General features: G+C 35.8%; 3 protein-coding genes across 12 annotated transcripts; 2 read left to right on the top strand and 1 right to left on the bottom strand.

Annotated features, from left to right (window-relative positions):
- Positions 1 to 48: 48 nt before the first annotated feature.
- On the top strand, positions 49 to 5594 carry LOC105839779 (ras-like GTP-binding protein RhoL). 7 transcript variants are annotated; one of them, XM_028194800.2, is made up of 9 exons: positions 49 to 63; positions 426 to 518; positions 645 to 928; positions 2158 to 2363; positions 2561 to 2811; positions 3999 to 4128; positions 4343 to 4457; positions 4584 to 4701; positions 4950 to 5594. In XM_028194800.2, exons 5-9 carry the CDS (start codon positions 2781 to 2783, stop codon positions 5150 to 5152), a joined length of 597 nt encoding a protein of 198 aa, XP_028050601.1. In that variant the 5' UTR covers positions 49 to 63; positions 426 to 518; positions 645 to 928; positions 2158 to 2363; positions 2561 to 2780; the 3' UTR covers positions 5153 to 5594. The 7 variants fall into 7 exon arrangements, with proteins under 7 accessions (XP_028050601.1, XP_028050600.1, XP_012541770.1 ...); XM_028194799.2 differs by having other exon boundaries at positions 2158 to 2443; XM_036293608.1 differs by lacking the exon at positions 49 to 63 and adding an exon at positions 3081 to 3858 and having other exon boundaries at positions 2158 to 2443.
- Positions 5531 to 12916, bottom strand: LOC105839781 (peroxisomal multifunctional enzyme type 2). 3 transcript variants are annotated; one of them, XM_012686321.3, is made up of 16 exons: positions 12692 to 12916; positions 12142 to 12279; positions 11216 to 11368; positions 10833 to 11105; positions 10650 to 10766; positions 10272 to 10402; positions 10147 to 10209; positions 10014 to 10074; positions 9749 to 9912; positions 9419 to 9542; positions 9024 to 9199; positions 8290 to 8466; positions 6766 to 6883; positions 6222 to 6419; positions 5962 to 6059; positions 5531 to 5895 (listed from the first exon to the last, which is right to left on the bottom strand). In XM_012686321.3, exons 1-16 carry the CDS (start codon positions 12744 to 12746, stop codon positions 5776 to 5778), a joined length of 2166 nt encoding a protein of 721 aa, XP_012541775.1. In that variant the 5' UTR covers positions 12747 to 12916; the 3' UTR covers positions 5531 to 5775. The 3 variants fall into 3 exon arrangements, with proteins under 3 accessions (XP_012541775.1, XP_028050598.1, XP_012541776.1); XM_028194797.2 differs by having other exon boundaries at positions 10833 to 11078; XM_012686322.3 differs by lacking the exons at positions 8290 to 8466; positions 9024 to 9199; positions 9419 to 9542; ... (7 more) ...; positions 12142 to 12279; positions 12692 to 12916 and adding an exon at positions 7267 to 7366.
- Positions 12917 to 16307: 3391 nt separating this feature from the next.
- LOC105828208 (mediator of RNA polymerase II transcription subunit 26) lies at positions 16308 to 23382 on the top strand. 2 transcript variants are annotated; one of them, XM_012666439.3, is made up of 4 exons: positions 16308 to 17602; positions 18961 to 19035; positions 19479 to 19739; positions 20275 to 23382. In XM_012666439.3, exons 1-4 carry the CDS (start codon positions 17525 to 17527, stop codon positions 21568 to 21570), a joined length of 1710 nt encoding a protein of 569 aa, XP_012521893.1. In that variant the 5' UTR covers positions 16308 to 17524; the 3' UTR covers positions 21571 to 23382. The 2 variants fall into 2 exon arrangements, with proteins under 2 accessions (XP_012521893.1, XP_028045174.1); XM_028189373.2 differs by having other exon boundaries at positions 16308 to 17975.
- The last annotated feature ends 870 nt before the right edge of the window (positions 23383 to 24252 follow it).

Here is a 24252-nt window from a genome sequence, read left to right as displayed (position 1 = left end):
AGGAAATAAGTGCTTGTAACAATGACAATCACGTTCGTGAGAAAGCATGGTTTTAATAAAAAGGTTGATTTTGAAAAGATCTTTTTTTAAAAATAAATGCCTGAAAGATAAACATGTGAAATATTTTTTGAAAATTTCTCTGAGGTTATAAGTATGTAAAACATTAAAGATGTTTTCAAGACATTAATTCAGAAGAAGTCTAAAAGATGTCTATAAACATCTGAAAGATATTTTCAAAATATTTATTACATAAGATATTTGTTCTTTTAAAAATCTAAAAGATTTGTTTAAATTGCTCTCAAAATGTATATATGTAGATGATACATGATATGTTAACGGAATGCAAACATGAAGTGAATGCCATTGACGCCAATTTGCCATAATATATTTTATTCAAATTAATATATATGCTACAAATATTTTAGATATTTCGTGGATTGTTCTGTTTAAATACTTGGGTTTCTTTTCATTTTCATCTTCCCTTATTTGTTCTCTTTGGTGTTGTGATTTTATTTCAAGTGAGTATACAACAATATAAAGAAACAAATTATTCTTCTTTTTATCTTTAACACAATTATAATTGTATTCAGACGAGTGAGTTACCATTCGATCTCAATATATATAAATATGCATTGTTGTTTTAGGTTGTATCTCACTACCATCGCTGTACTGTACGTCAGCTGATTTTTCCTACAGCGATTCCTACTGTCACAAACGGCTGCAAACGTGCGCGTTTCTGTAGTCCTCGAACGACCGTCGCGATAGACGTACGTGCGTCATCCGTTTTTCCTTCCTCCATGTCTCGGTATTCGCGACATTGCTGTCTCTACAAGAAGTAATAACTCATAACTACGAATCTACGAGTGTGCGAAATGTTCTCGATGTCGTTCTTTAATGCGCATTCTCTTCTTGCATGACGTATCTCACGGTGAGTAATACATGTATCATTCATCTGTCACTAACGGTAAGCAAAATTTATTTCCAAATGATGTCATGTGATAAACATGGAAATAAAGCGAGAGTTCTTAAGATGGTCCAACTACGTCCTAAGTTTCAAATACTTAAATTTTCCTTTTAAAAATTCGAAAATGGAAAAAAATGGAATGTATTATGTATGCGACAATAGAAAGATTATATGTATTGTTTTTTAAAAATGATATTTTTTATTTCAAATTATTGCAAATCTTTTTGCAAACATTCTTTATTATTTCAAAATTATATTTTGCTTTTATGTTGACCAATGATTAAATAAAACATAAACAAGTATATAATAAAATTGATGATGCGAAAGAGAAAATTGCCTTTGAATTTTGATGAGCTGACATGATATGAGTAATACGAAAGTCTTTAAATGCATGAACTTAGCGAATACGATTAGACTAGGCCACTCTCTTCTTGTGTAATCTATTCTTTAATTATCTTATCTCTTTATCACACTTTGATTACTCTCAACGCCTTACTATTCCAACCGATATTCATGTGCGAATTATGTCGATTTTGCGTAAATGAAACAAGCAATAAAATAAAATAAAAAAACAAAATTATTTTGCATTTTATCATAATGTTTATTATTAAACAAGATAATCTTTTAACATCTGTGAGACATTAATTTTTCAAGAGAATCTCCTTTTCTAAATGCAAAAGCTTATATAATCATGATAATTTTTAATTCAGATAACTGTGTTGTACATTTTGAGGAATTTTACGAGTGCTCTTTATAAGAATCTTTTTCGAGCAAAAAAATAAAATAAAGATAAGTTTTCTAGAATTCTGCATGAAATAGGACAATAAACTGATAAGTAACCGCGAAAGTTGATTATTTTGCTCCATATCCTATCACGCAAAGGATGTGATAATCACATTGATTACGCACTGTCTGCAGCAGCTTCTCTCGTTAAAATATTTTCTCTTTTGAGAAAGAGATAGAGAGAGAGAAATAAAACATTAAGAATGTTAAATTTTTTATATTTGTCTACAGAAGAAATTATACACGATTTATTTAAAAGTGTGGCAGAAAACAATGTTAAAAATTTTTTTTAATTAATCAATGGTTACTAATTTAAAATATATTATCTTTTACTTATTTTTACAAATCTAAATTTTCATGAAATGAACGTGTAAATGATTTATATAATTTTCTATGTATCTCTTTGTCAGGTTTCATCTCTGTATCGATATCTTCCCCTTCATACAAATTTGTGCCGGTCTAAGGCCTCGTAACTCATGCACACGCATCGGCGTGTATTCGTATGTGAATCGCTTCGTTACGTTCATTACGCAGTCGATCGATCGCGCACGTTATTTAGGTTCGACACATGTGGCGTTGTAAGGACAGCAAAGAAAGATAAACAACAGCAAAGAATGTGAATGTCGCAACTTCTTTCGCACATTAACTTTCAAGTTTATTTAAGTGTGTGTAATTATTATGATGCGCGTAAGAGATGTATGTGATAATCATCGATTTATAAGATCAACCTTTAAAGATGTTTAGAAAGATTATACTTAAAAAATGATTATATTTTATCTTTTTAATTATTAATTTTACTTTCCTCTTTTTCAGCAAATAAAAATTTAGAGCACGTTTGCACAGGAAAAGAGATTGAAAAGAGAGAGAAATATATTCTCGTCCCTTACGGTCGACACGCAACTTAAATCGTCGCGAGAGTTTATTGACCTCTGTGTCATTAGGACGGGTCTTAACACAAATTAGGAGACATGACTCCAGTTTACACGTGTGTTTTAATTAAGCAATTGCCATACCCTATAACGTAATGAGTTAAATGGTGGATATCTTTCGTCAATATTTATTCGGTAATTATAATCTAGAAAACTATTTAGTTTCATAAAAAAAACTGTTATTTTAATAGATTATTAATTTAATAGCTGTCGTTTCACTGAATTAGATTACTCTTTAGCGAAATAAATTGAATAAATTTTAGATGATTTGAAATTAGTTTAAATAAAACGTGGATTATAATCTTACTATATAAACAACTACTATGTAAGCCATAATTTTTGGATGAATCGTGTATGAATGGACCGCGATAATGATTATCACAACATATTATCAATCCTTGCAGTTGCTATTCAGGCAGATCGTGTAGTCGGAGAATCGACCGGACGGCGCGTTGATAATGACCATATTCGATAAGAAATACCAACGAGTTCCGCTAACCCGATGTACGAAAAGCCCTTGCGAATGAATATCTCAAACACATCTTTTACTGAAAGGAACGTTTGCGAGTTCTGGTTTATCGATCCGTCTAAAGAAAAAAAAAAGGTTAATCTAAAGGCATGGAATCTAGATGAGAAGGCAAGGAAAACCTGATTGGATTCATTTTGAAAAAAGCACACTGAGATTTCCAATTTATTCCGTTCACTTGATTGCACGAAAGGTCCCAAGAGTATCGATAAGAGAATCTTTATTATTATTTTATACACAAGAGTGACTATAAATTTGACAAATAAGAGTCGTATTGAGCGTTTAACAATACGAAAAAGTTATTTAAAAAATGCAGATTTTTTATTTTTTGTGGAGCTTTTATGATAAATGTAAAATTTAATCAAATGAAAAGAAACTTGCAAATCTTCCTTCATAAATTATTACATAAGTACGATATTGGAATACAAATAACTGTGAGATGGTATAATTATTAGTTTAACAGTGATAAGAGTAAAAGAGTGGGCGTGTTTTGTTTCATTGGTATGTGATATGACATATAACTTGAGGTTGGTACAGCCTTGGTACTGTACAGCGACCGAATGCGTATGTTGCTTTCTTTTCAGTTTAAGGAATGATGGAATTACTGCACCACCGAGCAAACAGAAGACAAAAATGAAAAGATATACTTATTTTATGTAAATTTTATTTTCTCTTTTAAGAAATAAAAAGAATATGAATAGAGTTTATATGTGAAATATATTTTGATAAGAGATCGTCAATCTGCGAATAACATTGAGCTCCCGAAATATATAATTAACATACTTTTATTTTATAGAGGAAACGAGGATGACGTCTCGAAACAGACCGATTAAAATTACGACCATCGGCGATGGCATGGTTGGAAAGACGTGCATGCTCATCACGTACACAAAGAAAGAATTTCCAACGGAATATGTGCCTACAGTGTAAGTATCGTAATGTAATGTTATAACGTCATTGTTAACAGCAATTACTTTGCTAGTGGAGCATCGCAGATCTGTTTGTTTATATGAGTATGCTTTTATCTCATTTTTCTCTTATTTGTTATATTAAAAAAATGTAGAATTTTCAAAAAATTAATTTTTTTTGTTGAATATAATTGTAATCGTTTCATTTATTCGACTGGTACTTTGTTTGCAGTTTCGACAATTATGTCGACAGCATATGCGTGAACGGACAACAATTCGAAATGACATTGTGGGACACGGCTGGTCAAGAAGATTACGAGAGACTTCGACCGCTGTCGTATCCAAATGTACGTGATAACTCATCTATTTCCAATAGAAAAATCAACTTTTTATCTTCAACGTTTTAAAAAATATATCTTTAAATATTCGTGTATGTAAAGTCTTACATTTTGTACGTTCCTCCTTATTTACAGACTGACTGTTTCCTAGTCTGTTTCTCTATAAGCGCCCGTAGTTCTTTTGAAAACGTAGCAAGTAAATGGCATCCAGAAATTAAAGCAAATTGTCCTAATGTGCCAATTGTACTCGTGGGTAAGTACATTTTGCATATTGAATAAAAATAAAAGGATTTCTTACGTGAAAAAAATCTGAATATGAAATACTTGTATTTTTTTTAATTAGTTAATTTTTCTCTGTGTACTTTTTGAAGATCGACATAATTTTGTCAAAAATAATATAAACAGAATAAAAATTTTACGCAAATAAATTTAATTATGTTATAAAGTTTTCTATCCTTTGATTTAAATGTTTTTTTTTTTTTTTTGTTTGTTTAATATTAGGTACCAAGGCAGATCTTAGAAATCAAGAAGTTATGGATATTGTCAGTTCGCGAGATTGTAACAAAATGAAAAAAAAAATCAAGGCAGTTACATACGTCGAATGTTCTGCAATAAAACAGCAAGGTCTCGAAGATGTTTTTATAGAAGCTATTAAAGCCGTACTAAAAAAGCCGTCATCGAAAAAACTTTGCTGCATTCTTTGAAACTAATGCATTTAGTTTAAAGAACACATCGTGCGGTTATAATTATTAAGACCTATGTAAAACCAAAGATTTTTTCTTTGCATATTTTGTTCGTGTGCCTTTTTCTTGTATATTTTGTCCTTATTATATTCTTAAGGCATACTTTACTTTCTTTGTGTATAGATTAGAATTCTCTTACGTCGTGTAAATACATATGCGTAAAATCTTTATGCATGCTGATATAAACATTTTACGTATATATATATATATATATATATAGTGTGCGTGTGCGCGCGCACGCGCGCGCGTGTGTGTGTGTTCTATATACCTGCAAAATAAAACTATCGAGTGGATTACATTTTACACTTTGTCATAAATTTTTGTAGAATATGATCAATATTCTGTAATTGTTAACTTTATTATAAATGTATTACAACGTAGATATATAAAATTATAAAGTCAACATTTTCCAATTTGCAACAAATTCTTTATAAAAGTTTCTGTTGAAACAAACAACAATGTATATAAGAATATATGTATATCCCCAACCTATACGAATACCTCCAACTTTATGTAAATTCATAAATTTACGGTGCTCTTTAATTATACAAATGCTTGGAAAACAATGATAGTATTTAAAAAAATCATAATTTTGATTTATTGGCTTCCATAAGAGTCTTTAGTTTTTGTGTAAGCATAATATTTCCAGTTATCTTTAATTTCCCACGCATAAATGCTAACTGTGGATTTAATTTTCCCAGTGCCTGCAACAATAATAATAATATTTAGAAGGAACAAGATAAATTGCTTCGTTTTTATAGCCAACTTACGATTTCAACCATATCTTTATCTTCTATGGTAAGTGTCGCATCAGCTTTTCCAGATTTAGGTTTTCCCTTGTATACTTCACCATTCTTTAAGTCAAGAGCTGTCAAGAAAAGTTATTTATATAGGAACTGAAATTTTCGGCATATTATTTTAATCGATATTAAATAGATTCATTTTTTTCTATCAATAATTCGGGCCATACACACCTTAAGTATATCGTGATTTCTCAGCTATGTTATCATAATTTTCTAAAGGTACTTACTCCATTCAGATGTTTGTTTTCCATTAACGGTAATATTGTAAAGGAAAATCGCATTAACTTTCTTTGCTTCATCTGGGTTTTGTTTCACTTTTTCTGCGATAGTTACAAATATAGCATCACTCTGTATATCTGTCTTTCCAGAACATGAATTTGTCCGTGCTATTCCCATTTTAACTTCCAATAAATCAATGTAAGCGCCTGTAAAATAAAATTTTTATTTTTATTTCGTCACTCTAAAGAACAAAGACAATTACTAAAATAAAGAATAACAATATTTTACATGTATTATAAAAAAATTTAAGTGATAATAAATATAAATAAGTATTTGAAAAAATAAAATAATCTAAAGACAATTCAGTTTTTCATAAGTTTTGCACATTAAAAAAAAATCTTTAAATTATATGCTACATAAATGAGCGCTTATATCTTATTATATTGCGCGCGTGCGCGTGTGTGTATGTTGTAACTATTTAAATTCGTTTATTTTAGCCAAATAAAAGTCACGCTTCTTTACGAATATATCAATTCTGCAATAATAACTGACCTGTAATAACTGGTGTTCCCGTCTCAATGACAGATGTTTGAAAATGTATCCTGTTACCATTACGCCACATATCAGTACGTAGAGTTTGACCTGGCATAACCGGCTTCGCAAATCTCATCTAGAATGTTTTAATATAATATTACGTAATGCGAAGATATCAAATTCACAGTATATTATTCTAAAATACTAAAATCTGTTATACAGCAAACAAAATTATATAAACAGATAAAAACATACGTTCACTAAGACGATTAGAACTGATAACATAAACATTACCAAGCTAAACAACGTAAAAACAATGTATTTTTTTCCATATTAATGGACTCGATTATTAAATTAATTGTAACATGCAATAGGCTTTGCTATTCAAAATATCACTATTTCTTGCTACTCGTATATATCATAATTGTTTCTTTCATTTATTTATAATATTGTATTTACTGTGTTATATTATTATATTATTAGACTCATATTTATTTTTTACAATAAAAAGATAATTACCTAAACGCTAGCGTTGCAATTGTACAAAGTCTCTCGGCTATATGTTTATCATTAAATGCCGTATACCACTAGCAACAAAACACAGATAACGTAAAGTACTTTATGTTATCTGTGTTTTGTTGCTATCTAAGTACTTCACTCTTACACAGAACATGAGAGTGCCTATCTTGTATATATTATTATGATAATTAAGACATACAAATTCATGAGTTTTTAATACAAGCTCATTAAATAAAGTTTCTTTTAATACTTTGCAGGCCGCGGGATTACGATGTGGTTATATAATGACATTGCATGTCAAAATGCGAAGTTACATTGAATCTTACATAAAAATGTATAAATAACAAGATTGTTTTTTAAATATTTTTAAAACATTCTTAAAGTAGTTCCTAGATAAAAATACTCTTTATGATAATGTACTTTACGATAATATTCCTACCAAAACATTTTAATTTTACAAAATAATAGTATTTCTTCCAAATACTATTATTTTGAATGTTATTTAGAATAGCAAAATAAAATATCTTTTTCAAAGAAAATAATTTTTCTTATTTTTAATGTAAAAGTATTTATATTTTTTATAATTTTATTAACACACACACACACACACGCACGCACACACACGGGGGGAGGGATAAAGTGTGTGTGTGTGTGTGTGTGTGTGTGTGTGTGTGTGCGCGTGCGTGCGTGTGTGCGCGCACGCGCGAGTGAATGAAAGTGAGTGAGAGAGAGAGAGAGTTTAAATAAAATAATATTTACAAAAGAAAAATATAAAATGTAAAAATGATAAATTTCTATACAAATATTTTTATACAAGAGTACACATAAATTTTATCTTTTTAAATTTAAACAAATTTTATGCAGTAAATATGCAATTTTTTGGTATGTGCATATTATCATCATGACAAACAAATTTCTTTTCTTTCATTTGCATTGTCAATTACAATTTGCATTGCAAATAACTTTAAGTAAGGAGTTTGCCTTGAAACATTGCAAATATCATTTTCTTAATAATAATTGTACCTTAATAGACTTGAATAAATGTGGATCTCCAGCAGCATAAGTCTGAAGAACATGACGGGTAGAAAATCCCAGAGAGCACAGTCCATGCAGTATTGGCTTTTTGAATCTCCCCATCGCGGCGACATCAGGATCGATATGCAAAGGATTATAATCTCCACTCAATCTGTACAAAGCAGCCTATAAAAATGATATAAAAGTTGTACATGTAACTTAACGGATATAAAATAAAACATTTGAATATTTTCGTTACATGTAAAAATGCACGAAAAACACAAGAAATAAGATTACGCAATTTTATTTTAAGTAAATTATGTATTATTACAAATGTGTGATACAATATAAAATTATTTGTCAGAGTAGCTTTTTAGTCTTGAAGTTCGTTAATGTTATTTATTTCTGTAAGTATATTTTCTGAGACAAATTCTTATTTTGATACATGGAGGAAAGAATAACAGGAGGAAGGATATACTCCGCAACGTGGCTAAACAGATGTAAAGGGGGAACGCCACAGGGATCACATATTATGTGATCCCTGAAGAAGTGAGATGCGTGTGTACAAGAGAGAAAGCTGTGGATAACCAATCATATTTTCTGGCTATCTCCACCATCTAAAAAAACCTTACACTCCCTCCTGTTATTCTTTCCTCCATGTTTTGATAAAGAATATATCCAATATGTGTATGTGTATGTGTATGTATTTGTTTGCATGGGTTTACACACATACACTTTTTTACCTGGTCAACATTAGTCTGTTGTGTAACTGTTGCATCTGGATTTCGAGTAGGAGGGTCAACAGTTGGAATAGCAAACGCTGAAGTTCGTTTTCCTTTAAAATTACCTGCACCAATAATAAATGTAGCTATCTGTCCAGTCGATAGTTTCTCTCCATTTGTTGTATCGTAGGTATCATCTAAAGAAATATAAAACATTACACATAGCATTTACATAGACTAAACATATGGGTTCCTGTATTTTTCATGGCGTAAGCATACACATCTAAATTACAAATGTTTATATTAATGAGATTAATCATGTGTAATCATGTGTATTCGTATCATGAATATCTTTTGTTATTAATCGGATAATGACAATCCAGTTGTATTTCATACAGATTATAAGATTTATGTACGTTGAATTAAGACAACAGCGCTTTTTCCTTTGTCCAAGACATCCTGAATTTTAAAGCGTGTCTCCACCATGGCTTCTGTAGGCAATTGCTTGTAAATTTCTAAATATTGTTCACCGTGAAGTATCTACAAATATAAATGTAATGTAAAGTACACTGCACTTTAATGATTCGTTCCATTTTCCTAGCAAGTTTGTATAGGATATGTTTCATATCCTATGTAAACTCGCTAGGAGAATGGAATGAATCATTGAAGCGCAGTGTACACAAAAATATATGTAATAAAATTTTAACATTAAATAAAATAATACAATTTAAAAAACATAGTCATACTTGTGTTGGATCAACATCTGTAAATGGAAGAGCATCTTGCATGATAGAAGAAGTCATGCATCCCATAGGTCCATACAAAACATAGAAAGTAGGTAAAACAGCGAAGTTGTCGGAATTCTCATATAAATAACGCATATCATTTGGTTCTTCAAGTGTAGCTCCAACTGAAATGCAAAATCTGATAAGTTTACGTAAGTTAACGTATATATGTTAACGTGTTAACGAATATATTGTATTATAGACATGTTCAATTTGTTTAACGCACCTCCAAGAGCGTACAATATAGTGTCACGAAAATTATAATAATTCCTCATGATATGATCTACCTGTGAACAATGAGGATGATAAAAATAAGCCCTGATAATCACAGCAAAGGAAACTTACAAAGTGCAACTTACCTCGTTGGAAGGAGCACCATTTTTCATGGTCTCGAGAAAGCCAAACAGTTTTCCTGTTGCTTCCTAAATAAAGATTGCAAGATCCTAATAAAATTGTCGAATATACGGTGGTATATATTTATTACCTGAATCGAATTGTGTCGCTTTGCCGATGACATGTCTGTTACTTTCGACCAATTATCTCGCACATTTTCTGGTGTAACGTTGGTCGATAAATTTTGTCGCAAAACGTAACCCGAAGAGCGGATTATGTGACCTACAAATTTAAACATATCAGCCTTCTGTTTTTGCAATATTTATATACTTATTCTAACAAAAAATTAAAAAATAATATAAAACAAATAATATATACTCTTCTTTTATAACAATTTAAAATAAATATGTATTTATTGCAAACATTTAACAATACAAAGTTCTAAAATAATTATTCATTAAAATTTTAATTCAATTTTTATACAAATGTCAACAGCCTTGTAAGACTAGATTTAATAATTAATACTTACATTTGCCAGCCCAACCTAATGCTGCTTCAATCATTGAGCCATTTTCTGTACAATTTTCGTGGCACAACCAAAAAACAACAGGTGCTATCAATTCAGGCTTCAATTGCTCAAAGAAATCTACGAAATATTATATCAATTATTTTTCATGTTTATGGAAATTATTACACAATAGGCATCACTCACCGGGTGGAATAATATCTTCCGTTAAACGTGAGCCAGCTGTAGGTATTATAACATTGGTATAAATATTCTTTCTTGAACCTTCAATGGCCAACGTGTTAGCTAATCCTACAAGACCCAGTTTTGCCGAGCTGTAATTAGATTGGCCAAAGTTTCCATATACACCGCTGTTGCTCGATGTAAAAATTACACGCCCGTAATTCTGCTTGATAAAATATGGCCATGCTGCTTGCGTCGTTTTCATTGCACCTTTCAAATGGACGTTATGTATGATGTCTAAGACAAACGTGTAAACATGCTTATAGATGTATATAGAGAACTCAACTTGTAAAAATTATATAAACACAAAAAAATTGCTATATTATATTTTGTCTCGCTACACATACCCCATTGGGCATCTGTCATCTTTGAGAAAGATACATCCTGCAAAATACCAGCATTATTAACAACTACATCAATGCGGCCGAATGTATCAATTGCAGTTTTAATAATTTTTGCACCATCCAGTACAGAATCATAATTTGCGACAGCTTTGCCTCCTATAAGATCATTATCATTTAATTAGATTATACTTGTACATTACAGAACTGGTTAACTAAGATCTAAAATTTTTAATATTATATAAAAATTAGAAGAACTTTTTAAAAATAAACATTTACAATTGTTTAGGAAAAATATAAAAATCACACACATCAAAATTTCATATTGTACATCTTATATATGATTCATTTTTTCTTTTAAAATATTATTTTTTTTAATAAACAAATAATATATGTTTAACTATGTAATTTAATTACAGAAAAAACAATGGCAAACAAAAGAAATACTCTTATATATAGATTTGCATATATCAGAATTATGTAAATATTTTGCACCAAGCTTATATAATTTAAAATAATTATAGATTAATCACTAAAGTTGAATTAGTCAAAAAAATAAATCCTAACTATTTCAGACACAATAAATATATTATTTAATCTTGTTGCCAATAAAATTATAGAGATAATAAGATGAGACAGCCATTAACCCGTTACTATCAACATTCTATTTTTGGTCGTCATTACGTCGTAGATTCAAAGAATTCTTTCCAAATAAATACAAACAGCAAACTTAAAAAGCTAATATATATATGATAATTTTGAACACAGTATCTTGCAAAAATACAAATAGATATTATCAATGCATGTCTCAGGTAAATTTTTCTGAATTTTATGTCCCATTTTGGGGGACATTGGCATACAATGTACAGCAAATAATCGATTAGAATATCACATGTTTTTTTATGTATATACATCACATATCATACAATTACCATTCTGCCGAATTTCCTGAACCACAGTGTCTGCACTCTTGCTGTTACTTCCATCACCATGTCTGTTGCTTCCTAAATCGTTTACAACTACGCTAGCACCTCTGGATGCAAACAGCAATGCATAGGTACGTCCTAATCCTGAAAATTACATGCATACATTATCTTCAATTTGAAAACCAATGCATAGTAAACTAGACTCATAACTAATAGAACATTATTTCCACATTTAAAAATATATGTAATGTTTAATTAGTTTTCCCTATTAAATATAATAAATTTTAAAAAATTATTAAAAGTTTTTATTTGTTTTTCATAAAAAATAATTTGGTACAAACAGAACTTTGTTTCTATCACATAAAAAAGTTTGCATCCATGTATCTTTATATTTTACATGATAATAATCGTAAAATAATTAAGGAATGTGATATTAAATAGTAATGGAATCAGACGAATCGACTCTGTCTTGCACATAGTTGATATATGCTAGTTGAAAAAGTGTGATATCATTAAAAATATATTCACAAAAGGCATAAATAAATAAAAAATTTACCTGCACCTGCCCCCGTCACCACAACCACTCGGCCATCAAATCGCAATTCCTGCATTTTTTTGCGTACGAAGAGTGTCAGTTGCGAGATATTTTAAGCGATATGCAAATTGCAGACGAAATATACTGAGTAACTTGCGAGCTTCCGTACAAACTGCACGAACGAGAAAAATACCCGTAATGATGAAGCAGAATAGCCCCCTCGCGTTTAAAGTCCACCTATAATCTCATTAGTGTTGCCGCAGCCCTAAAAATTTTTGCACCAGATTTCTCTTGAAAAATCACTAGATTTTAATGGCCGGTATTCATAGTCGATTTTTGTGCTAAGATTCCATGTACATATGCGGTGAGCTCCGGCAAACGTATGCGGTGACCAATCAGAATTCAAGCTCTTGCTGTGACTTGCCGGAACCCATCGACATATGAGGTCTGGGGCCCGATTCTTGAAGTCATTCGTAAGAGAAACGTATACGCAAATACTCGCTCTAACAGAAAGTTATAAGTTTATTGGTTAATAGCCATACGATAGCCAATAAATTTCTAACTTTTCTGTAAGAACAGAATTTACGAATACGTTTCTCTTGCGAATAAATTCAAGAATTGAGCCCCTGTTCGCGTCACATGCCCCAACATGCTCCTATTCATTCCAACGCACTCCAATACGTTGATTCCGATGACGCCAACCTATTAGAATGCGTTGGAGTGAGTAGGAGCATGTCGGGGCATGGCGACGCGAACAAACCAATAGAATGGACTGAGCATTGCGATAGGCAAGCGCGCGCCTGCTTTAGAGTAAGAGGTACTACACCTGAGGCCTATGTTTGTCTCTCTTGCAAGCTTCTGATTTGTTATTTTGTCCTCCTCCGTGAATGGAGGGAGACGAAATAACAAATCAGAAGCTTGCAAAAGAGACAAACATAGGCCTCAAGTGTAGTACCTCTCACTCTAAAGCAGGCGCGCGCTAACCTATCGCAATGCTCAGTCCATTCTATTGGTTTGTTCGCGTCGCCATGCCCCGACATGATCCTACTCACTCCAACGCATTCTAATAGGTTGGCGTCATCGGAATCAACGTATTGGAGTGCGTTGGGGTGAATAGGAGCATGTCGGAGCATGTGACGCGAACAGACCCTATATGTCGATGCCGGAACCCGACCTGCTCCTGGTTGCTGATTGGTCACCGCATGCGTTTGCCGGAGCTCACCGCAGACATATGGTTTGTTCGCGTCGCCATGCCCCGACATGATCCTACTCACTCCAATGCATTCTAATAGGTTGGCGTCATTGGAATCAACGTATTGGAGTGCGTTGGGGAATAAGAGCACGTCGGAGCATGTGACGCGAACAGACCCATGGAGTTTTAGCATTTGGCCGGTATTCATAGGCTAGTATTCATAGTCGAATCTTATTTAAGATCGTCTCAAGCAATGTCTTAAGATGCTAATACGGCTCTGTGATTGGTTGATGGCCTTTTAAGACAGTACTTAAGATAATCTTAAATATAAGATCCGACTATGAATACCGGCCATAGTCGATTCTCAGGCCGGTAGTCAGATCTTATATTTAAGATCATCTTAAGTACTGTCTTAAAATGCCATCAGCCAATCACAGAGCCGTATTAGCATCTTAAGACATTGCTTGAGACGATCTTGAAATAAGATTTGACTATGCTCTAGTTTACACCGAGCACTTGGTACGCGTATCAAGTAGTGAATTTAAGCTGATCAGCCAATGATTTAAACACATTCACTAGTTATTTACTATTTGATACACGTACCAAGTGCTCGGTGTAAACTAGGTCTATAAAAGCAGAGAGGAACCTGAGAGTGGCCACCGCGGCCTTTTTCGTGCGACCGATATTTGACTAGCATCAGCGCCAAACGTGGATGTAAAGCCCGTTCTACATTAATTGCAGTCGCCAGTTGCAATTTGCAACACCCAATAAATGTCGAGCTTTAACTAGAAACTAAGCGCCTATTGGATGTCGCAAGTAGCAACTAGCTGCTTGCGATTAATGTAAAACAGACTTTACATCCACGTTTGGCGCTGATGCTAGTCAAATATTGGTCGCATGAAAAAAGCCGCGGTGGCCGCTCTCAGGTTTCTCTCTGATAAAAGTGAGTATAATATTCTCACGTCCGCCATTTTTCTTCTAACTAGCAGGAAAAATTAGGTATGTTTTGTATATATATATACGTCAATAATCTTTGGGAGAACCAAACTTTATGCGACGATGAAACGAAGACACGATATTTATGATCTTAAGACTGTAAAGGTTATTGTAATGTATTATATATATAAAACATTATGCTAGTTACTTGCTAGTTTGAAGAAAAATGGCGGACTTGAGAATACTTTTCTAGTGCTCTAGGCCTTAAGGCCCTCACACATGAATTGACATAACCATAACGTAAGTTTTGACGCGTCGGATTGGGCGACCATAACCGTAATCGGCTAATTCAAGTACGTGATTGGTCGAAACCTTACTGTTACGGTTATGTCAATTCATGTGTGAGGACCTTTAGATTTGCGAATGAAAGGACTGGACGCGACCAGGGGCCCGATTCTTGAAGTCATTCGCAAGAGAAACGTATACGCAAATTCTGATCTTACAGAAAAGTTGGAAATTTATTGGCTATCGTATGGCTATTAACCAATAAACTTGCAACTTTTCTGTTAGAGCGAGTACTTGCGTATACGTTTCTCTTGCGAATGACTTCAAGAATCGGGCCCCAGCTTTGCTCGGTGGACTTTGGAACTTATTGTAGAACTATATGTAGAACGAAAGCTCCCAACTTCGAAGCTACAATGGGTGCGTTCGGCAAAGCAAATCTGAAGCGTCTGAAGGCTCTGTTGACACATTCTGTCTTTGTTATTTATTGGCATTTAACAAAGATAGAGTGAGGTAAGAGAGCACTCCGATGTCTCAGATTTGTTTTGCCGAACGCAGTAACTGTAGTGAGAATTTTGCAAAAGAATGCTCGCAAATATTTCACCATAATCGCTTGCTTTCGCAATTTCTCCCTACTGTGCCACGATGCACATGACCCCTTTCTGCCCTCCTTTCCCCTTCCCACGCCACTCTGATGCACATCGAGCACTTAACTTCCATGTTTTATCTTACATTTGCTGTTCGAAGATTTCCGTTCCTCCGAGGAATGCAATATCATGATTTATACATTTATTTAGATGTTAATTTATCCCTATCGAGAGATGATCGAATGAAATATTTATCAAAACGAAGAAGTGAGAGTCGAAACAGTCTGCCTCGATTTTGTCTACCATTATGCTATCCAGCGATCACATTTCTACGCCTATGTATGACCCCGATGTAGTTTCATCGTAATAGATAATTACGAGGCGGTAGAGGAGGTACCTCGGATATAGGGTGACATGCTTAAAATTATCACCTTGATTGCGTCAATATTACCTATCGAGAAAAACGGAAGTGTAAAACTCGCATCATTCCGAAAGCCAGATTACATGATATCGACGTGACTTTGTTCCAAGTTCATTTACTTCCAACGACGTTATGTAAAGATATCCAGATGATTGAGTGAGAGAGAGAGAGAGAGAGAGAGAGAGAGAGAGAGAGAGAGAGAAAGAGAGAGAGAGAGAGAGAGAGAGAGAGAGAGAGAGAGAGAGAGAGAGAGAGAGAGAGAGAAAGAGAGGGAGCGAAGGGGGGAAAGCGATCACTCGCAGACTTCCAAGTTATAAAATGTCTCATTAGACAGATTTTCTTACGACGTTGAATCTACGGACGTTTCTAAGCGCATAGGATGTTTAGGAAGATCGATTTATGCAAATCATGCAGTTTGAACTGAAAAATTCTCGGAACAAAGGGTACACCGAACACGGAATATTTCTGGAAAGGGGAAATTTATTTTTTGGGACTTTTGTGCGCACTCGACCAATTTCCGCAGGTAGTAAAATATCAACGTAAATCAGGCTGGCAATTTCGAGCGCCTTACCCCGTACGGCCCGTACATTGAACGATTCATCGGCGTGAACCCTGGTGGGCCACGATTTCGCAGAGGCTATAAGTTTCCTCATTGATATCGGATACGCGAATGAGTCATCACTACTCTTGGTATTTAAAACACATACAGGAGACCCGCGATATATAGGATCATATTTATGCGCGATATACCTCGGTATATCGAGAGTAACGTCTAGATTGGTATGATCTTGGTTATTTGGGATAAAAGTACATGTACGATGTAGAGTCGCAGTCACATTCGGTGCTGAATACGTGATGTGGCGCGATATGTGAAGGAGGTTGAAATTCTCGGTGGCATTTATTCTAACTCATCGCTGCTCTCTGATGCGCCATCGCCACTAGCGGCGTTGATCCACCCGTTCGACAGCGCCGTTACGCGTGAAACGAGCAGCGCCAAAACGCACCGAGCGGTACCGAGTACGAACTGACGCGAACACGGCCGAAAGCGTGAACGGAGAGGGGGCGGAAACGTAACGCGCGCGAAGCGAGTTCGGCGCGGTGCGCGGAGCAAGGGGGAAACGACAGAATGGGCTCGGAGAGGCGAAGGGACGGGGCGTTCGGGTGGACTCGGGGATCTTCGGGCAGCCACTCGCGTCGCTAGTAGCGCCTCGGCTCGGCAGCGGTGGGAGTAGGGACGATGCATGGGCTTCGGCTAGGAGGCACTCGGGAGGCAGGGAGGGCATGCGAACGACGGTGGAGCGTACAGTTCGGTAGTCGCCATTGCGAGTCTCCCTCGTGTCTCGCGCATCGCGACCGATTCTGTAATATACGCGTGGAGCCTGGACTCTATTTTTCCGCTTAACCAAATATAATACATCTCCCCGTTGTGGGCCCCCATGCGCGATATCCCGATGCAGAGATATTGCAGCGAGCTGACCGAAAAATTGTTGAAATCCCTTGACAAGGAATACAATGTAAGTAAAGGCGGAGTGTGGTGTGTCGCGGCGAGATGCACCGCGCCGTCTCCGTGTCCGTACGCGCAAACGGCTATCGGGCCACTCTCCCCCGTCCGCCGTGTTGCTGCCTGTACCAGTGACGTGCGCGAGAGTGCCCGCTAGAGTGACAGCGTGTGCGTCTATATCTGTACGCGCGCGCCTACGTGTACCTGCGTGCGTGTGTGTATGTGTGGTAGCGTGGCGGCCGCGACGGTGGCGAGTGTCGAGTGTTGCTGCCGCCGCCGTCGCGACTACGACCACGACCGTCGTCGCCGTCGCGCGCCGCGATACACTGTTCCTCTCTCCGCGAGGCACGCGTCACGGAGATGGGACGGCGATCCGCGCGCACAACGTATGTCCCGCTCGTCCGCCCTCTCGCTCATCCGTTCATTCGCTCGCGACGCTCACCCGTCCGCTCGCTCGCACGCACGCACGCACGCACACGCACACGCACACTCGTTTACTCGCTCTTGAGTGTACGTGAGAGAGAGGATGGAAAAAGAATGAGTAAGAGAGAGAGAAAGAGAAAGCGCGAGCGAACGAATGGGAGGGGAAAAAGGACACCAGCTAAGTTGAAATTTCCGATTAACGTAGTGTATGAGAACGAGTTTTCGACTACCTGGCTACATAACCTCAATCAAGATGATTCACTTCACTCTAAATCAATGCTATCTAACGCTATGATATCCTTCCTTGCCTACGTTTCGCCTCCTGCTAGTTTTTCTCTCCACGCAGCTTTGAGACATGGGTCTCGGATCGAACGCTTTAACATTTTACAACGATACTCCTCGATAGTCACTCTATCGTGAATTCGAAATTATACATTACGTTTTTACGTAATGTAACGATTACGAGCGATTGCTACTATTAAGCAATCTGTTTCTGGACGAGAACGCTCAATATTGCTCCTACTAATTCGAAGATATCGTGCTTCTTCGCGTACGCGTGTGATATTTTTACGCGAATTCGACTATCTCGCGTACTTTGCAAAAATATGTATTCTGCTAATTCTCTGACGAACATTATTTGCAAAAAATGTGGATATTGTTTGATAATTTAATGCAATTTCATAATTTAAATGTTAGACGAATTCTTTTGGTCAAAAAATTGTAACTATCGACTATAACTTTAACAACATTCTTTAGAAAAATGTGTATGTGTATGTATGCATATATGTATGATGATATATTTGTGTGTGTATTTTGTGCATGTGTGTAGAACTTTTATTGAAATTTTCCACCCAAAAGTTTAATTTTTCATATATCAAAATCTGATTATAACTCCTACATGCTTATTATGGAACAAATATATGTTAAAAATTATTTGTCGTATTCAAGGTCGTCGATATGCGAGCCGTTGTCGATGTCATTTCGGCACTGGAAAAGACGACAGTTACTAAAGAAGTGCTGGAGGTAATGATCAAATAAGTTACTGATAATTTTATGTGATATATGTGTTTAATTGTAGCGATAATTATCATTTTCTCATTCTATATCATATATGTTGTTTCTCTGTATAATATTGTAGATAATAATTTTTTATGCTTTTTACCAAAAATATGTGTATTATATGCAACATTTATAATAAATACAGTTGTAGCTAGTGCTTGTGAATATCTTTTAAATTAATAAGTTATAATTACTTATAATGAAATAAATATATTTATATAATTAACTAAAAATACATAAAGAAGACAATGTACATTTTGTACTATGTTGCTAATAACCATTTATTATCTCTCTTGTAACCATAAAATAGATATTAATACTAGTGAACTTGGAACAAGAAATTTCTAATCTAATTGTTGTAATGGATGTTAAGAGAAGTAGTATTATTATAATGTAATTCTTGATAGATTACAAGACTTGGAAAACACATTAATGAGCTTCGTCGAAAAACGAGTAATGAAGCCTTGGCCAAGCGTGCGAAGGATTTGGTACGCCGCTGGCGAGACATGGTTTTACCGACGGTACAGCCTACCCTGGCTGACACGGCACCACCAGCTCTCAATGGCGCGAAGGAGGTGGCCATGAGGAATTTTAAGCCACAGAGCCCTGCGTTACGAGAGCTCAAACCTCACAGTCCTTTATTGATAAAAGATGCCACTCCTCTCAGAGTAAGTTACAAATTATTTTTTAAGAAATTGCATGTCAGGAAACTAGTATGGACAAACTTTTTTACAATGTAAATTTAAGATGTTTTTTTAGTTTCTTAATTTGTCCATAGAATAGATTGTACAAAAGAAAAATTGAGTTATTTTAGTTCAATGAGTCATTAGTTTAATCTAGATTAAATTAACAAAAAATAGTTCTATATAAGAAAAATCATAACTAGAAAATGAAACAATTGTTGATATAGTTTTCACAAAATTTACAGATTGTTATTTTATACATATAATGATCTAATAGAGTTTATAATAATTTTTTTTTTTTTTCAGGACACTTGTTTGTCTATAAAAACAAATCAATTTTATTCATTGATTCTATATAATTGTAGATATTATACATTATTGCAAATTACTTTAGAGAAGCTTTTAAACTAAAATTTAAACGGTACAACTGATACAAAAAATTGTTTTTATCATATTTGATATATATGTACGCATGATTGAAAAAAAGCAGTAGTCTAAATGTGCAAATTTGTGATTGTAGGTTCTCAGTCCAGCATTATCTATGCATAGTGACCATTCGCGATCTCCTAACGCGTCTTCGAACAGCAAGCAGTCAATTACCCTGAGCAATCACAGGATAAGTTCCTGCTCGAGGAATGCGTCTCCAGTGCTCGGTACCTCGAATCAGAATCATGTAACGGAAGCGGTGCCGCGTACACACAGTTCTAATAAGCGACTACGGAAAGAGGACAACAGCAAGGACCAATGTCAATACTATCAATCGCCACATGGAACTGAGTCGACGATAGAAGAAGTCAAGAAGCAACGGCTCAATGGCGAGAACATAAGTGGTAATTTAAATTCGCAAGTGCCTAGCCCCACCCTGAAGGGTCGAATCTCCGACTGTTTCGAGACTTCCCTCGAGCTTACGAACGAGGAATCGGGCCCGAAGAAACGCGGCCGTAAAAAGGGCAGCAAGTCCGCGAAGCGACAATCGTTACTGGAAGACAGCGTGAAAGAGAAGCTGGCCAGTATCTCGAAAAATCCGAAACTAAAGACCACGCAGGAACTCCTGGCCGATTTACAGGCGCGCGGAAGTAATTGTAGTCCCGTCGGCAGCGCCAATGCCCTAGCTAGTCAAAGCGTCGCGGGACCTCCCAGTATGGAGGATGTTCTGCGAGGCAGCAACAATGAGCAGGTGTCCAAATATCTGCGCAGTTCAAGCCAGAAGAACTTTCAGAGTTTTGGCAGGAGTCCGGCCTCCTCGGAGATGTCCACTGGCAAAACGCGACATAAAGCGGCTCGATTGAGGTCCGCGGAGAATTGTCACGAATCCTCACCCGAATCGTGTCAAGACAGGTTGCGTGAAGACGATAGGTTATCAGGTACCACCGAGACGTCGACGTGTCGATCACCGTTGCAACGGGACCTTACGGTCGAGGAGATATTAGCCAAGTTACCGCCTTTAGATCCCAGCTCGATAGACTGGGGCGAGGACGAAGAACGGAACGAAACTGAATGTTTTCCTCCTCTGCCATCGCCACGGGAGGTTACTGCCGAGGATCTCGAGAGGTTACACGCGCGGTGTATCGAAGGACTTAACGGGAACTTCCAGCCGAGGCTGCCGACGGCAACCGTGTGTTCCGGTGACGAGCGCTCGAATGCCATGGACGGAGGGAACGGGGTATCGTCGGGATTATCGAACGTGGATAGTGTAAAAAGTGTGCGTAACAACCAAACTGACGATGTGGAATTTCGGGAGTGGCATCAGATGCTAGCGAGGCCCAGTTACCAGGGCGAGATCCTCAACATATTGCCTTATGTTATTATCGATTAGTGATTTTATCATCTTATTCTATTACTATCCTCTGTCCCTTCTCCTGCCCTTGAGAAAAACATTGTGAAGAGACTCTACGAAAAATTAAAACGGCCAATCGAGAAACTCGTTTGGTCGGTTGGTCTATCAAAAACTAACGATTTCTATTTCGATTTCTGATTGTACTTCTTATTTCTATTTACGCTGGCACTGACGCGCCACACTACTATTCTCCTTGCCATCATCATCATCATCATCATCATCATCATCATCATCATCATCATCATCATCATCATCATCATCATCATCATCATCATTATCATCATTCCCATTAATACAGCCGTTATCTCGCTGAACGTACATGTACAATCCCGCGCGACGAATAGCCATTCTTACCTTCATCATCGTTATCGACGTCAACATCGTCGTATTAGATTTATTATAATTATTATATTATAATATTAATATTATAATTTCTATAATATTAATATTATTCCTTTTTATTATTATTAATATTATTGTTAATTAGTATTATTATGTCGATTATTAGTCCCTGCTTTTATTCCTTTCCTCCCCCATCATTACTCTTATAATTATTGTTATTGCTATCATTATCACTGCATCGTCGTTATCATCGTCATTACAGCTACCATAGCTACCGTCACCATCGTCGTCGTCGTCATCATCGTCATTATTGTCGTTATCGTTGTGCTGACGATAAAGAAATTAAGAGACCACTAGGAAAAAAAATAGAATCAATGTTAAATTATGATTATCAGGACACAAACAGCCGCATACGATTGGTTTTGTAATCGCTCTGTATATGCGGGATGAGTTGTTAACTGTTAAATACAAATAACATAGACATGGAATAACAAATATATCGCGGGATGCACGTGCTGCGATACGAGTACTGCATTATTTTTACACATTAATAAAAATAGGCATCAGTGTGATTCCCCGACTTCTCATTTTGGAATATTCAGAGATGTACGGCAATGAATGGTCGCTTCTCTTACACATAATTTATGTACAAAAAAAATTGATTTACGTCTCTTATACGTAATTTATATACAAAAAATTGTCTCTTTTTTTAAAATACACCGTGTTTAATTCAAGTAGAGTTGATCTTAATCTCTATCCGCGCGCGAAAAAAGTAAAAGAAATAAAAAAAACAGATGCATTACTCTTGAGAACTTGTGGGAAGACATGCAGATATGTACAAGGGCAAAATGCATAAACGAGGTTCGAATAATCGTTATAATCTCCAAGACGTTTGTCGTTTCTTCAAGTATTTCACAAGACTGTTACACAGGGACTTTATCGCGCGACTGTAAAGAACAACACGATTTCTTCGAGCTATCAATAAGTTAGGTACACCGGTGCCTTAATCAAGCGAGAGAAAAAGAAAGGGGGAAAAATATATTTGTCTAAGTGCATCATAAAGATTTTCTACTCAAAATTTTTTTCGTTGCATCATTGCGTTGCGATTTACGGCGGACGTATCATAAAGTCACACGGTCGCGCATCATAAGATTACGACGAAAAAATTGCGTTAACGATTAAATACGAACGCGACACATGATTTTTTTCGCAGGTGCAATACCGGACAGGTTCGAATTCGATAATAAATACATAGGATGTATTCCCGAAAAGTTTGCAGGGCTGAGTGAATTATAATAAAACGAGATTCCGAAACGGGATGCGTGCCTCTGGCTTGTCTCAGAAGCGGTTCATAGTCGAGCTCAAATATTATGATAAGGCGTCTAGTCCAGTGAAAGAATCGAAAGAATTGTTTTTGTAGAGCTGCGTTCAATACATTTGTTAAAACCATCTGTCTACGTTTGGACGAAACGACAAAAGTCCTTTGATTCTTAGCCGTTTCTCATACTCCATCATCCTTCAGAATCCCTCTTCAGATTTTATCCTCATCGGAATTGCGACCGTGTAAAGAAATGTCCGTTTAAAGAAATGTGCGCGCTGATCGAAAAGAATCTCACGGCATGTTGATCAAGAGTTACGACGAAAAAAACTATATTACATATACAAGAGTCATCTGTTACCCAAAAGTTGCATCCAACTAATTAAAGAAGCTTCGAAAGTGGCAAGTTACGAATTTCTTCCAAATCACCTGTTTTATGATAATCCATTCAGTCTCGGTGCTTTTACGACCCGTCTCTTGTACATTTCTTGTGTGATGAAATAAATCAAGTTGAATATACTCTCATCCGTCAAAGACATCGTTTATTATTCATAGCGTGTGAACTTTTTGTCGTTTCTGAATAGTTAAGAAAACTATATGCATTGCTTCGTTTCATGTGTAATGAAAAAATGCAAAAAGCGAGAAAACGTGTTTCCGTACGTTTAATTCGTTGAGAAATTATTTTCTGATATCGATAGACGTGCAACACTCGTCGGTAGGCAGGCATCGTGTTAACGATCGATGGCCATGTGCTCCACTGAATGTATCGATGCTCTGCAAAAGCTGATGCGAGACATGCCATTTTTCAAAAATCACGCTCCGCATGACCGACCGTATTTACGTGTATCGTTTCAAACGCGCGTCCGCGCATTTTTTTCAGAGAAACTCTGAACACAGCTTTTTTTTAAATGTAGAATTTGAAGATGCTTTCCGCAGTCGGATTTCGATAGAATATCGAGATCGTCGAGGAGATGGTCTCGAGCAAATAAGACTCCTAACAA

Source organism: Monomorium pharaonis, chromosome 11 (genome assembly GCF_013373865.1).
Source record: "Monomorium pharaonis isolate MP-MQ-018 chromosome 11, ASM1337386v2, whole genome shotgun sequence".
NCBI classification, from domain to species: Eukaryota; Metazoa; Arthropoda; class Insecta; order Hymenoptera; family Formicidae; genus Monomorium; species Monomorium pharaonis.
Note: the sequence above shows the minus strand (reverse complement) of the source record. Positions and strands in the feature narration are given on the sequence as shown.